The 16,500-nt window shown below is 46.7% G+C and overlaps 1 protein-coding gene across 1 annotated transcript; it reads right to left on the minus strand.

Moving 5' to 3' along the window:
- Window positions 1–181: 181 nt before the first annotated feature.
- Window positions 182–16,500, minus strand: LOC308464584 (myeloperoxidase-like). The gene is made up of 13 exons (XM_080984010.1): window positions 16,390–16,500; window positions 15,903–15,980; window positions 15,062–15,158; window positions 13,866–14,041; window positions 12,863–12,986; window positions 11,979–12,108; window positions 10,526–10,729; window positions 9,070–9,385; window positions 8,462–8,622; window positions 6,978–7,230; window positions 6,267–6,437; window positions 4,114–4,351; window positions 182–1,339 (listed from the first exon to the last, which is right to left on the minus strand). Exons 2-13 carry the CDS (start codon window positions 15,976–15,978, stop codon window positions 1,141–1,143), a joined length of 2,145 nt encoding a protein of 714 aa, XP_080840136.1. The 5' UTR covers window positions 15,979–15,980; window positions 16,390–16,500; the 3' UTR covers window positions 182–1,140.

Genomic DNA, 16,500 nt, shown 5'->3' on the forward strand with positions numbered 1-16,500 from the left:
ATTAGTCTCAGTGTTGCCTTCATAGAACTTAGCAGAGAGTAGGAAGATGAAGATAAGCCTAGAATTAGTCAGCTGCACCTGCCATTGGCTCTGGCGCCACCTACTGTTGGGCTCCCTGCCTTCCGCCCAAGGGGCACCAGTCACCCTGGAGACACAGATTACAGTTTCATGTATTTATCTGGGGTATTTTTTTTATTAGTATTGATCAGATAAGTCTCACAACTCCATCATTAAAAAATAAATACACCTCCCGGTTAGTGCCTATACAATCACTGAAATGAAATCAGAATATGTGTTGCACATAGCTTTCGAAATCCAGCTATGTGACAATATGTAAAGGAAAGAGAAAAGAGCAAATTTTAAAGTCGGATGAACGGCTCATTCCATCAGAAAATCCACAGGGCAATACTTCACTAGGCCAAACAACAATGTTGCAAAAGGGCGCGCAAGCGTTCAGATTCTGAGTTCTGCCTAGTCAAGAACTCTAAAGAACAAAAAAAACCCTACCTTGCTATTTTGTGATATTTTGCTTAATTAAAATATCTGGCTGGTTGTGCTGTTTTCACATCCCAAGGGCAGATGTGAGTGTCACAAATCCTTGGATGGTCATTGCTGGATTTAGCCCCAATCTACCCCAAATAGCCACCTCAAACTGACCTTCCTTCATCCCAGAGCCCAAACCACCTTCCCAGAATGTCAGGAAATATGAATGGCAGAGATGAATCCCAGATTTTGGTCCAGGGATGGCAAAGAGGCATTTTGAGAGTTTGTGGCAGTGGACTACAAAGGTCCTTCACTACAGCTTTTTAAACAGAGGTTGGATGGTCATCTGCCAGGGGTGCTTCAGCTGTTATTCCAACATTGCAAGGGTTTGGACTGGATGAACCTTGGAGTCCCTGCCAACTGAACAATGCTATGATTCACTATCTACAGGATCTGAACTCCAACCCAACTGGGAGTCTCGCTCAGGAGACAGGTCAGTTTTCATCACTCTGTGACCTGAAGAAGGTCACTATGCATTCTGGAGTGGTTGTGATACCCGCAGGGCTGAGTCCCAGCTCACATTAACTTTCTGGCATTCTGGCAGGTTTGCAATGTCTCAACCCACCCACCCCAAAACTTCCCCATGTTGCTGCCAGTCTATTCTTTCCAAGCAGACAAATCCAGTCCTCCAATTTCGCGGCATTTCACGAAATCGCTCGGGTAGTGGTTCATCTTGAAAACATCGTGGGGCACCTCCTGGATGTGGGTGTTGTCACAAATGATGCGGGAGAGTGAGGCGCCGCTCAGAACCCGCCGCTGCCAGGGGGTGAACACCCCGGGATTCTCCCACCAGAATCTGCAACAAGCAAGGAGGAAAGGGCAGAGGAAGAGGTTGGTTGACATTTGTCCTGGGACGTCAAACCCCGTCTAATTGGTAACAAGGGCTGTATTCTAACGTGAGCAATGCTAGAAGACAGTTTCATTTGAGCGAACGCTTCCAGGTTTTATCCTTTAAACCAGCAGCTCCCAAACCTTTGGGGGCTACTTCCTGCTTTATTCCACAAGCTCACCCCCCAGCGCCCCCTACCCTATAAAAATCGTTATTCATAATACAGACATACCTCGGGTTGAATGCACTTCGGGTTGAGTGCGTTTGAGTTGCGCACCGCGGCAACCCAGAAGTAACAGAACCTCTGGGTTTTGCCCCTTGCGCATGCACAGACGCTCAAAATTATGTCACGCGCATGCGCAGAAGCGACGAAAAGCACGTGCCGTTGCTAGTTATGTTTGCTTCTAGATACGAACGGATCCCGTTCGTATCTAGAGGTACCACTGTAGTGGTTTGTGTGCCCCACTATAAATAAGATAATAACACAATGAAGTTCAAAACAGTAACAATTAATTGCACATTTACTTAAAATCCAGTTAAAACCATTGAGTTCAATTCATTCAACAAAACTGACCAACTTGAACCAGTGATACCAGCTTTTCCAAATCGGTTAGTTATTTGCACCTCCAATGCCCTCCTGCCGCCCCCTTCCTTCTTAGGGAATCCTGCCACCCTGCAGGGGGTGGTACTGCTCACTTTGGGAACCACTGGTTTAAATCACAGGTGGGCAGTCCTCAGCCAACAGGCCAGATGTGCACCTCTAGACCTCTCTCTCTGGCTCTCAGGGTGCTCCTAGGTCATGCCCCGCTTTACATCTCCCTGGAGGGATTTTAACTGACTGAGTCTCATCCTCAAACTCTGAGAATGCCTGGATTGTTTGCCTGGGTGGAGGATGGAGACGAGCACATGCAGAAGCCTCTGGATTTTGCATGGCTGCGGCGTAGCCTACTGTACAAAGGTTAAATTCACACCCACTGTCTCCAACCACTTTTGCCTCTGGCCTTATTTAACACTGGTATGTACCCCACACCACTCTGAGGTTGGCAAGGAAGAAATGTGACTCTCACCCCTTGAAATCTTTCCATGCACCTGCTACGTTTTTTGACTTCTGGTATTTTTAACTGTTTTCACTAACATTATCTGAGATCCCAAGAAGAGCCCAAAGGCCCCATTGTCTCACACCTAGTTTCCTACAGCAGCCAGCCAGATGCTTAGAGCATCCTTTGCCATCTTGGTGCCCTCCTGATGCTGCTGGACTCCAACTCCCATCAGCCCCAGCCAGTGTGGCTGTACGAGGCTGGGGCTGATGGGAGCATTGCTACCAGTAGCAAACACTGAAGTAGATAGGTCGCACCATAAGGCAGCTTCTTATCAATCCTAAGGAGGAACAGAATTGGGGGGTTTCTGGGGATCAATAGAGGGCCCTTGTCAAGTACCAACAATGCCAGCACTCCTAGAATGAAACAATGAACAGGGTGATGATACAATGCCTTCTGCAATCAGCACAGGATAATATCACCAAGGCAACTATCTGTAAACAAACAATAAACGCCCATAAAAATGGCAAAAGCAGCTTCTTTCCCTAAATATTTTTTATCTTAAACAATAGCGAACTGTTAGGCTTCGGGGAATTCTATCCCTCCCATGGTGGCAGCAAGAAGCAGAGAAAAACAAAGAAGAGTTCTTACTAATTTGTTTACTCGTCACAGTGAGAGACAAAGGAATGCAGTCTATCTCCCGTTAATGGCGCTGCTCCAACTGAACGCCTCCCTGCTCCCTTCCTAACAACAGCACTTCCGCTTACGGTGCCCCCCAGGGGCTAATTGCCTCTGAGACCTTTGCTCTTGCAATGAATGGCATGTTCTGGGAGAAGGGGGGCCAGAAATGCTCTCCAGTGATAACGTGTCAGCTGGCTGCTCTGTCTCCCCCTTCTCTTCTCCCAACACCTCCCAACTCTTCTGTTCGCCTGTCTCTGAGCTGTGACCTTCCTCAAACCACTGCTGTAATTCAATACTGCCTTCCTCTTCTCTGGAAGCTTCGGGAGAAGGGGTGGTGGTCCCCATCATTCCTTCTCAGTCTTGTCCCCCTCAGTTTGGCCCTGAAACAAATACAGTGAATAAAAAGCTCACCTGTAATATATCAATGGTTCAGTGCTCCTTTCTTCTCTTTCCAAAATAGCTTTTATCTTGAAGAATAACAAATGCAGGAATAAAGACTAAACCAGGTTTAACAAATTGAAGGACATTGTCCTCTTTCTATGCTCCTCCTGATGGAAACATGCAGATGGGGATAGATATATCCCTGCTTTAAGTCATTTACATACTGTCTTCTCTTGTATATTATTTACTACAAAGCTTGATGACTAGGCTCTTTAGCAACGAAACGTCGGATTACTGGAATGACAGCCAAGCACTGAACCACTGGTATATCACAAGTGAGCTCTTTATTTACTGTTTTTGCTATTGTTCAAGATAGAAACTATTTAGGAAAGGAACTACTTTTACCATTTTTATGGACATTTATTGTTTGTTTACAGATAGTTGCCTTGGTGATATTATCTTGTGTCGATTGCAGCACTCCTAGAATGGCACACTGCGCCCTGCAAGAAAATGGCCACCATCCTCCTTGCTCCTCGCAGATCCCCTTCCCTAAAAAGGGAACCTGGGTTCTAATTATGCCCCAAGCTCTGTCACAAAGCTGTCACAAAGAGAAATTAGATCCTCAGAGGGCAAGTAGCTCACCTGTCTCCGTCCCGGGTTTTCCGGAACTGGGTCCCAATGAGGCACGCCAGGAGGGGCCCGACCCTTCCATAGGGGACGAAGGGCTCAGCCATGGCCCCAATCCAGATGTCAATGTTCTCTGGTGTGCCGTAAAGGTCGATGAACTTCTTTGCCAGCTGGGAATTGCCCATTACGGCAGCGAGCTCAGTCTCATCGCTGGGCTCTGATAGGCCGCAGAACCGCCTCCAGGCATTGTACCCTGGTGGAAGCAGGGAAGGGCTGTTAGTCTGGCTGGAGGATGGATTAATGGGAAGCAGAGCAGCCAAGTGCCATGGGAGAAAGAGGAGACTGGGGTAAAGAAGGGGGGATTTCAGAAGAATTGCCTTCCTTAGGAACATGGGCCTTCCAAAAAATCAGACCCATGCTTCATCCAGCTCATTATGGTCTGCACTGACTATTGAGCAGGGAGAGGACGGGGACAGGGAGCGAATCCACACACCCATTTCCTCTCAGCTGCTTAGCCACCTCCTTTCCACAGGCAGGGCCTTTGCCAGCCAGCCTGCCCTCCTCCTCAACTACTGCCACCAGACAAATAACTGAAGGAGAAACAGCTTTCCAACAGCGTCTGTTCCAGCTTCAAGCAGGAGGAGGGCTGCTTCTCTTCACAAAACAAAACGGCAGTGGCATCTCTGCGAGGACTATCCTGAGACTGGACCTCCAGTCCTGAGCCACCTGTTGAGGACCAGTGCATTGTTGTAATGGAAAGGTGGTCAAACGTTCTTCCGCAGTACTGACAGTATTGCTACAAGGATGTATTTGTGACTGACCACAGTGTGGCACAGTGCAACCCACTGAAGGGAACCAATTTTTTACATCAAATGGTATGGTGATTGTTCTGAAGCTAGAATGCATTTATCAAGCATCTGTCTTAGAATCGTTCAACAAAAGTGTATAAATTGCTGAGATCACTAATACGAATGAAGTGTATTTGGAGATCGAGGATTTCCCCAGATTGTATAATACATTTGCAATGGAAATGCACTTCATATTAACGGGGGATTTTAAACACTTCAAGACATTATTTCTTCAAATGTGCTTATGGATTTGGACATCTTAGGCTATCCCCCCCCCCCCAATCTGCTCAACTTGCAGCCTACTCAACTCCTTTTTAAAAAACTTTTTTTAAAATTAGCTTTTCAAATTTCACAAATTCTTTTAAACAAACATCAGATCATTTATTTCATATCCGCTGACTTCCCATCCACCCTTCCATTATGTTCTTTTCTTTCTTTATAAAGCTGGTATATTGCTTATATTTTACCCATTATATACTGTATTTTTCCGTGTATAACATGACCCCATGTATAAGACAACCCCTATTTTTCAGAGCCCTCAACAATTGTTGAGCTTCTTTTGTAAGTTTGCTGAGCCACTGAGCAGCTTTTCGACGATCCTCCATTCTGGCTGACGGAACTGGTGCAGTAATACACCACATACTGACACTCACCAAATACTCTTCCTAAGCTGGGAAGAGTGAGTAAACAGCCTCCTCTCCAACATTTCCCTGCTACTGCTGCAGCACCGGCTCTCTCTTGCTCAGCATATTAACCCGTGTATAAGACGACCCTCAATTTATCATTAAGAATTTTCAGAAAAAAGGTCGTCTTACATATGGAAAAATACGGTGTTGATTATAAATTATTAAACTACCACTTCTTATCTGCTGCTGTACTTCAAATCCTGCATACATTTTAACATAACCATGATATTTTTTTTCAAATATGCTACAAAATACTTCCATTCTTCAATAAAAAAAAATTCATTCTTCATTCTGTTCTTTAATTCTCACAGCTAGTCTAGCCATCTCATAATATTCCATCATCTTCATTCTTCTTTCATTGGGGCTTCCTCTTCTTTCCATTTGTGTGCGTGGACAATCTTGCCCCCGTCATAGCATACATAAACAAATTAAACAATTCCTTCGGTCCAATTATACCTAACAGAAAGGCCTCTGGTTTCTTGGGAATCACCCAACTCCTATCTCTGTAAAGACATTGCAATCCTAAGTCTCCTGTTGACTCTCCTCCTCACCAAGCCACCCTGGATCTCTTCACTCACTGTTTAGCACAAGAAACCATGGACAGGGTCAAAAACTTCAGGACAGGCTCTCCTACCTGGCAGGCCATGGTCTCTCCCCCGCTGGAGGTTCAGGGATGCCAGATCAAGGCCGATGAGCTCAAGCTGCTCAAAGAGTCGATCCTGGAGCTCCTCCACCATCATCTGGTTCTGCTTCATCAGCTTGGCATGGTCAGCCAGGAGGCCACGGAGAAGAGGGTCAATGCCACCTGGAAAAGAAAGGTAGTGGTGGCCCTGAAGATGAGGAACACTCAACCCAAGGTTTAGGGTGTCCTTTTATTTTTATTTTTTAATGGAAAGGGGACAGTTTTTCCACCTTCAAAATCATCAAACACCTCTTACCATCAGAAACTTGTTTCGTCGGAATATCCTTTTTGCAATTTGACTCCATTGGTCCCCTCTGGAGAAGCAGAAAACAAGCTTGCTCCATCTTCCACGCAACAACCCTTCAGATATTTGAAGATGGCTATCATATCTCCTCTCAGTCTTCTCTTTTCCAGGCTAAATATACCCAGCTCCCTCAACTTGTTCCACACAAGGTTTGGTTTCCAGGCCCATCATCATCTTGTCTGCCCTCTTCTGCACACTTTCCAGCTTGGAGCAACCTTCTATAGAAAGTTCGTCATAAAAGCCCACCCTTGGTCTTTTAGGCTGTGCTGTGACCTGTGTTTGCCCTTACTTTGTTCCCAGGAGATTTCTGTTTCCCAGATAGCCCAAGAACCCCACAGGACAAGGAACAAAAGCATTACCTTCCATTACGATTCTCCATGAAGCAGAGAAGGTGAGATGAAGAAGGACATTGGAATATGGGACAAGGGGCTTGAAGTTTTGGTCCAGGCGGGGCACAAATGGGGGAACAGAACCGTGTCCAAACCGGAAGGCCAGGGAGAACACATTTGAGACAGTGGGGTCCTCAGAGTCATTGTAGCCTTTGTACAAAGGCAACTGCTTGTTCATCTCATTGCCCAAGACAAGGGGCAGGTAGTCTCTGAAGGTGATCACCTGCAACCAAACCAGGGAAGACTCCACTGTTATTTTTTTGGTTTTTAAAATATGTTTTATTGATTTCAAACTTAAATAACAACAATTAATTAAACCACCCTAGCCTCCCAGATTGCAAATTGTCCTCTAATTAAGACATAGCTTCTGTCCAGCTTTAAGTTTTCACAAGCATTAATATTTTTATTCTTTTATTTTTTTTAAATTGTATACAAATGAACACAATGTGTGTGTGTGCAAGTGTGTGGCTATGGGTGTTTAGTGGCCACTATACAAAGTTTGAAGGGAAACAAAGAGAGTCCCTGAACTCCAGGAGCTTACACGAGGGAAGACAACCGAGGTCAGGCTAAGATGGGACTCATATGAGCAACTGGAGTTACATCTCAGGCATGATTTTTACATATGCAGTACAACCACATCTTACACACATTTAACTTGTGCTATTTCAACCCAATGTGGTTGAAGGCAGGCTGGTTGAAATCATCCAAGTTCAATCCCAGCAAGGCAGAGAGCTTTTCGCAATGGGCCTGTTTGTGTTACCTGACGAGCTTTTAAGTTCTCTGACTCACTTGGCGCACAGGATCTGGAAGCACAAGGGATTCTGTCTCTCTCCCCCTCATCCACTAGCCATGAGGGGTGTTTCGCGTTAAGATGCAACCGTACTGTACATCCAGCCCTTTCCTCCAAACAGCTCAGGACCTTGGAGAGCGACTGGGGTGGGGGTTCAGCACCATGGACAGCACTGCTAAGCCCAGGCATCGGAGTTGTCTTAGCAAAGGTCCTGCCCGGCCAGGTAGTCGCTGGCTAGAGGCCCTGCCCCCTAAGTGCCTGGAGGTCCTGCCTCCTTGGCAGTTAAAGGGACAGTGCCTTTTTCTACAGCTGTTGGCTTCTTCAAGGTCATGGGGTTTCCAATTCTTCTCAGGATACTCTTGCTTTCCCAATGAGTTAACTTTTTTTGTTATTTTCTCCAATATTTCCCTTTTAATGCACACTTTACCCCAAAATATGCATTTTTGTACCCATCACTTGGCTGGAGAACTGCACTGTGAAATTTGGAGAAATGCAAAGGATTTGGTTTGAACATTCTTGCAGAAAGTGCAAATTCTGTGAGTTTGTCTCTAAATGTGAGCTGAATTAAATTCCTCCCTCGCACCTTCCCTGAAGGCATGAATGAAGTTAGAGTGAAACTCTCTTTTGAATGAAGCCGGAAGGAAGAGCCCATTTGTCACCATACCTGATTCACTGCCCCAATAATCTTCCGAACTTCCTGATAGATCTTTTCCCCATCCCAGTGGGGGTTCAGCGCCTTCAGCTCCCTGGCCAATCGGTTATGCTCCCGGACAAAGAGGGTGTGGAGAGCTGTCAGCCCCAGATTTTCAGTGACACGTTTATCCCCTGCAAAATTAAAGAAACCATCCCTCTAATTTCAAGCGGATTGAATTAACACTCTTTTATTGCTGTGTGAAGCCACATGGAGACTGGTAGGGCAGAAGGCAGCGAGCCCAACAGCAGGTGGTGCCAGAGCCAATGGCAGGCAGAGTCAATAATCAATCCCTCTTCACGGGGAAACCCTGGGAATTACAGCTCTGACAGGGGAAGAGGGGTCTCCTAACAACTCTCAGCACCCTTAATAAACTACACTTCCCAGGATCCTTTGGGGGAGGAAATTCATGACTGTTTAAAGTGGTATCATAGTGCTTTAAACATATGGTGTGCATTTGGCCTAACACTTGATGCCCCGATCCATCAGAACATAGGAAGTTACTTTATCATTGGTCACCTAGAGTACTACTGTTTACACTGACTGGCAGCTGCTGACCATGCCCTGGTGGAAAGACATACCTGCATTGAAACATGGGATGTTGGCAGTTCTGTTTGTGTAGAGGCAGATGCTGTTTGAATTGCTCTCGAAAGGAAGGAGGCCCAAACCAGCGTCTGTGAAGTTCTGGTTGAGCGCCATTAAACCCAGAGAGTTGCTTTGGTTCCGGAGGCTTCTTGCCAAAGGCTCCTCACTCCCATACACCATGCTGGCATCCAGAAAGGACGTGATGGAATTGAGCTGCTCGCGGATGAACGTCGTGGGGTTGCAAACAGGGGTGGTCCGGATGAAAGGCATGCAGACGCCTGGCTTTGTAATCCGCGGGTCTCCAGGTGGAATCTGCAGGAAACAATCCCACAATTCATTTGTTTTTTATTTATTGCATCTATACCTCCAAGAAGCAGAAGTTAGTAGACATGGTTCTCCCTTCTTCATTAATCCCCACAATAATCCTGTGCAGTAGGTTAGGTGCAGGGACAGTGACTGGCCCAAGTTTTGTTTTGTTTTTTTAGATTCCAGAAGACAGAAAGAAAAATAATCACACTCCCAACAAGTTTTTTTAAAAAAAGAAAATGTTACCACTGATCCAAGTATTGTGGGAGGGTGGTAGGTGATGTTACAGGCATTGGCCAATATGACGACCAGGGAACTGTTCCTCCCATGCAAGCAGCTGCACATTTCTCCTCTCCCCATGGGCTCTGCTAGATATTTAAAAAAAACTCAGCCTACTCAGCCCCCTGGCATAAATCTGCTAGTGGGCAAATGCAGTTTGTGGGCCACTCTTGGAAACACCCGATAAGAGCGTGTAAGATCACAAGAAGAGGCTGCTGGATCAGGCCAATGGCCCATCTCATCCAGCATTCTGTTCTCACAGTGGCCAACCAGATGTCCCCAAGGGAAGGCCGCTAGCAGGATTTGAACACAAGAGCAGCACTCTCCCTTCCTGTGGTTTCTAGCACCTGATACACAGAAGCATTAATGTCTCCAACTTTGTAGGCAGAGTATCACCATCATGGCTAGTCGCCATCAATAGCCCTCTCCCTCCATGAATTTGTGAAATCCTCTTTTAAAGCCATCCAGTTTGATGGCTGTCACTGTCTCAGGTGGGATGGAGTTCCGCAGTTTAACCACCACGCTGCGTGAAGAAGGACTTTTCCCTATCTGTCCTGAACCTTCCAACATTTTCAATGTGCACTTTGCTATGTGTCAAGAGCCACCTGGTAACCCAGATATTTCAGACTGCAGCTCTCATCAGCCAGAATGCCTGTACAATGCTGGGGCTCATGGGATCACAGTCGAGCCAGCTGATGGGAGTTGTAGTCCTACACACCTGGAAGGTGTCATGTTGTCAAAGGCTGCTGGGAGCTAATAGTTCAAAGGGGACAGAGGGCCTGCAAAAGACCTGACTCCATCCCACCCCAGCAAAACACATACACCTGTCTCACCCTAAGAATTTCTTAACACCGAATTTTCCATTACCTTAATCGGGAAGCAGGGGGGCGCGTAGTTGCAGCTGGTGTCACAGTGGACATCCTGGTTCTGGATGCTGGTTTCAGTCATGGGGGCTAAGTCCATGTCATGGTCGACCCACTGGCCCCAGTGCATGAACGCCAGCGAGCGCTCCTGGTCGTCTGTGATCTTCTCATTGGGGGTGGCGATGATCTCGTTGGATACCTGCCGCACCTATGGTGGAGCACCCAAGGGCCACCGGAGGAAATGATGCAGAGTGTTCAATTTGCATAGCCTCAATGCTAAGTGCTCTGGCTCCAAAAGGGGAAGCCAGAAGAGGAACTGTAAGCAATGTGCAAGCAACAACAACACACAGACACAAACATGTGGCACTGCCACTGCCAAGAAGTGCATTAGAGGGTTTGAAGGGCACGTGAATAAGACTTTTGGGTCATTGTATAGTGGGGACGGAATTCAATTTCTAAAAAACTAGTTACTATTAGAAGCCATGTTGGTAATAGCCCGACATGGGGAAGCATCAAAAATTCCTATTCAATTCCATTGCTTTATCTGAATGCCTGGCCAGACATCAATGCATCGTCTGGGGCAAAGCCAAATCAGACAGTTTTGACACAGACTGGTCCCCATTTTCTTATTATATAGATAAGGAGAGTTGTACACGCGCTCCTCCCACAACTCACTCCTCTTTGTGGTTGGACTGTATAAAGGGACCCCTGACCGTTAGGTCCAGTCGTGACCGACTCTGGGGTTGCGGTGCTCATCTCGCTTTATTGGCCGAGGGAGCCGGCGTACAGCTTCCGGGTCATGTGGCCAGCATGACTAAGCTGCTTCTGGCGAACCAGAGCAGCGAATGGAAATGCCGTTTACCTTCCTGCCAGAGCGGTACCTATTTATCTACTTGCACTTTGACGTGCTTTCGAACTGCTAGGTTGGCAGGAGCAGGGACCGAGCAACGGGAGCTCACCCCGTCATGGGGATTCCAACCGCCGACCTTCTGATCGGCAAGTCCTAGGCTCTGTGGTTTAACCCACAGCGCCACCCGCGTCCTGATTGGACTATATAGACTGGTCTTAAAAGCTGCGTCTCAGTCATTTGTTTTTTGTACGGAATATGCCCTGTGTATGGTTTTTGTTATAATCTGTATGGTTATGTCTTAGTTCGTAGATATGTTTACGATAAATCGATGAAAGCTGTATTTATTTTTAAAAAGTGATTGGCTCAAACTTCAAATTGCCTAGAAGCAGAATATCTCATTTCGGTGAGTGTGCAGGGATTTGCTGTATCAAATGAGAGTAATCTCCTCCTATAGGGGTTGTCCATGTGGTGACAGACACCATGCTGTCCCCCTAGAAACCCCGAATGATTGGTCCACCACCTCTGCCGCCTCTTTGAACCCACCCCCAACACAGCTGTTTCTCTACAATTTGTCCCAGGATCCCAGGATAACTTCTCCAGCTCTTACCAGTGGGAGGGGGTGTCCATGATAAAGCTGGCCCTGGATGAGACCCTTGGGAAGAGACACACCATCCTCATACTCTGCTGGGAGCCAGCGGGCATAGCCATGGTTAGACATACCAAAATGAGGGTGCTTCCTAGAGCGGGGGGAGAAGCGCATTAGTTTGGAACTCTGCCCCATGCATGAAGGCTCTTCTGGAGGCAGGCCTGCTTCGAGGGATTAACCTTTGCAAATCCCAGTCCAAGGTGAGCTGATCTGCACTCCTCGAAATCACATGCAGGCCAGAACTTAGCCACGCACCATTTCTGTCCACCTCTGAATGTGGCGTAGCAGCAAAGTTCTGGGCAGTTATGATGAACATATTAAGAGACATATTTAAATGCCTGCTCTGAGAGATGAGGATCTGCATGGGGAGAGTGGGGAGAGAAAAGCTTTTTGCCATCTCTCGTGACCCTAGAAATCATGGACTTCCAATGAATGTTGGGAGATTCAGGACAGATAAAAGAAAATCCTCCAACGGTCATATTTATGGAAGGGCTGTGAGTTCTAGTATTATGAGGGAGGGAGAAAAATCTTTCTTCTGTCTGCTGTCTCCATGCCACGCATGACTTTATGAACTCCTACCATGTCATCTCTTACTTGCCTTTTCTCTAAACTAATAAATCCCAAACACCACAACCTTTTTTCACAAGGAAGCCACTCCATGCCCTTGATCATTTTGGTGTCCTTTTTCTAATTTCCTTCAACGCCTTCCTTTGGCCCAGGTTCCCAGATGACTTCTCCAGCTCTTACCAGTGGTAAGAGTGGTATTTCCCCTCAGATGAGGGAGAACCTTTGACCTGCCTGCACCCCCCCCCAATAAAACCCTTCTCCAGCCAGCTCCTCCTTACCGATTGTTGCATTCTCCTGTGATGGTCCGATAAGGGCTGTTTTGTGGGCACCGGACTGGGCGGATCAGATAGTCACAGCCAGTGGCTCTGGTGATCATATCTTTCTGCTGGATGCTTAGCACATCTAAACAAGATAAGGGGAAGAAAAGCAATGGCTTTTGTCTTAGAAGCAAATTTCAATGAGAATCTACCTTCAGCAGTCTAACCCACCCCACCAAGTATGAGAGGTAAGGCTGCCCACTTGTCAATCACCTGACATCACAAGGGCATCATTTACCAGTGTGGTTGAAATAATAATAATAATAATAATAATAATAATAATAATTTATTATTTGTACCCCGCCCATCTGGCTGGGTTTCCCCAGCCACTCTGGGCGGCTTCCACAAAGACCAAAAATACACTAATATGTCACACATTAAAAACTTCCCTGAACAGGGCTGCCTTAAGATGTCTTCTGAATGTCAGGTAGTTGTTTATCTCTTTGACATCTGATGGGAGGGCGCTCCACAGGGCAGGTGCCACTACCGAGAAGGCCCTCTGCCTGTTCCCCTGTAGCTTTGCTTCTCACAACGAGGGAACCGCCAGAAGGCCCTCGGCGCTGTACCTCAGCGTCCGGGCAGAACGATGGGGGTGGAGACGCTCCTTCAGGTATACTGGGCCAAGGCCGTTTAGGGCTTTAAAGGTCAACAACAACACTTTGAATTGTGCTCGGAAATGTACTGGGAGCCAATGTAGGTCTTTCAAGACCAGTGTTATGTGATCTCGGCGGCCACTCCCAGTCACCAGTCTAGCTGCCACATTCTGGATTGAAATCAAGCTGCACAAGCAAAGAGTCAGCGGTTTGCAGGCACCGACCATCAGCTGAGCAGCAGTGCCTTCAAACCCCCCTTTTGGCCAGCTTTTACCTGACTCAGGTAAAGTGGGTGTGGCTTGGCTAAACCAGGCTGAAAGTTCACCACCACCACCACTGTGCTAAAACTTTAACCCAGGGATTCACAATACCTGTGATGTTGAACCGACGGTGCCAGACCTTCTGCAGTTTCTGCCTCAGGAGATCCAATGCTGTTTCCATGTAACTCGCCGCCCGGATTGCAGTCCTGGTCCCCGCCACCGGTTCCTTTAAATGTCTCAGGAAGTCGGAGGGGGTGAGATGGGGGTTTCTCAAGTTCTCCTTCGCTCTGGAAAGAGAAGCACAGAGGAGATGGCAGCAGGGAGACGGGGGACCTTAGCAGAAAGTGCTCAGAAGCGTCACAGCAAGCCTTCCTAATGGCAAACCTAAGAACCTAAAAGAGCTTTGCTGGATCAGGCCAATAGCCCAACTAGTCTAGCATCCTGTTCTCATGGTGGCCACCCAGAAACCCACTAGCAGGATGCAAGATCACCCTCCTCTCTTGTGGTTTCCAGCAACTGGCAAGTTTATGCAGTGACCCTTACTCGCTGGGTTGCTGTTGCCGTTTTGCTCCCTTCAGTTTTATTTTTTAAACTACATTGGTACCTCAGTTTTACAAACGTAATCCGTTCCCAAAGACCATTTGACTTCTGAAATGTTCAAAAACCCAAAACTCAACAACTGACAGCTAGACCTCAGGATCTTGCACTCTTTGACTTCTGAGGCGTGTTCGTAAACCGAAATGTTCATCAACGGAGACGTTCGAAAACCAAGGTACCACTGCATGCTCTTTCTAAAATTCGTTGTTGTTAATGATGCTATGCCAACTCCGGCAATATATGAACGGATTGCTTTTAGATGCAGATTGTGCATGGATAAATACAAGGATATTTGGGATCCATTCATAAAAATCGTAATGTCTTGTTCATAATTTTACATTTATTGGATTACTTGTATGTACTTATGTACTTATACTCCTGCCAACCTAGCAGTTCGAAAGCACGTCAAAGTGCAAGTAGATAAATAGGTACCGCTCCGGCAGGAAGGTAAACGGCGTTTCCATGCGCTGCTCTGGTTCGCCAGAAGTGGCTTAGTCATGCTGGCCACATGACCCGGAAGCTGTACGCCAGCTCCCTCGGCCAAAAAAGCGAGATGAGCGCCGCAACCCCAGAGTCAGTCACGACTGGACCTAATGGTCAGGGGTCCCTTTACCTTACCTATGTACTTATATACCCAAGGGGCGTACTCCACTAATGATGACTGAAAGGGGAGGGAAGATTTAATGCAGATTTACATGAAGGAAGCTCACCTCTCCCGGTACAACTTGTATGCTTGATCCACCAACCTCTTGGCTGTGTTGATGCTGAATAAAATGTCAGGACCAGTCAATTTCTCAGAGGCCAAAGCTGTAAAAGAGAGAGCCAAAAACATCAGCTCAAAGGGCCCCCAAGTCCAAACCAGGGCAATCAAATTTCAGCAGCAAGGTACACAGATGGCATGATGCAGTGACTATCCAGGACAATCTTGGCCAATTCAGTTTACAAAAAATTCTCCACCCCACCACCTGGCATTTTTCACCAGCCCAGCCTTCCCATAAATGTGTATGTCAAATCATTTGCACCACACTCTGAGAGCCTGTTCCACAGGACCAAACATAAAAAATAAAACAAAAATCTCCTTTCCTGGTCACCTTGAAAATACTTTCAACTCACCAAAGGCGAGTGGCTATTTACAGGCCTTAAGCTGAGATGCCCTCTTGGAGGTTGGTTCCTATCCACATACCAGGTTTTGACAAAAAAGGGGTTCAGAGAGGCACCCTCCCCAACCCAATCAATCATGGATCTCCTCGAAGATTTTCATAAATTCATGTCCCCAAAACAATCCACGAACTCTACAAGACGTGACCCTTTGGGCCCTTTCCAAAGCTACAATTCTGTGATTTTATGAAAAATCAAAGGCAACTTCCTAGAAATGAGTTCCACGCACATACTTGTAAAAACTCTTTTTGTGAGCTGCTGTGGGCAATCATGGAGTATATAGATATTGTGAAATTAAAATAAAGGAAAATAATTATTCGATTACATTCCTTTTCCAGCTTCCCACCAGAAATATTCCCACCCTTGGAAGAGTCACAGGATTTGTTGTGTTACCTTCTGAGGAAGAGTCGGATGCTGGCAGGAATCCATAGGCCACTAAGAGGCTCAGGAGAGAAAGGGCTCGCTTCATCTCTGCAAAATAAAAGAGGAACAGGTGGGTTTTGAGTAGGGGAAATAATAAAAACGTTCTTTTAAAACCCCACAAAAGTCGCTCCAACGAAGGCAAAGGAGAGAGCCAGTGTGGTTGACTGCTGGACTAGGACTTGGGAGAGACCAAGGTTCCAATCCACACCCTGCCTAACCTACCTCACAGGGCTGTTGTGAGGGTTAATTGAGGAGGGGGGAAACCATATACACCACCTGGAGCTCCTTGGAGGAAAAGGTGGAATATACATGCAATAAATAGGACCAAGGCTTGTCGCCTGTGTTACTCCTACTCAGAGTAGACCCATTGAAATTAATGGACATGGCTAACTTCCTATGTGTGGGAAGCTGGGCATTGCCATGTCCTCAGCAGCAAGAAAAAGGTGCTAAGCCTCACCTGCTGTGCTCAGCTCCTGGCTGTGGATATTGCTACGTTCGGAGTACTTTTATAGTCTCTGGTTATCAGGTGTGGGCAGGTTCTTGATGAGACCGGGATGAGGGAAAACAC

This window comes from Podarcis pityusensis (genome assembly GCF_964106645.2).
Source record: "Podarcis pityusensis genome assembly, chromosome: 15".
In the NCBI taxonomy this organism is placed as follows: domain Eukaryota; kingdom Metazoa; phylum Chordata; class Lepidosauria; order Squamata; family Lacertidae; genus Podarcis; species Podarcis pityusensis.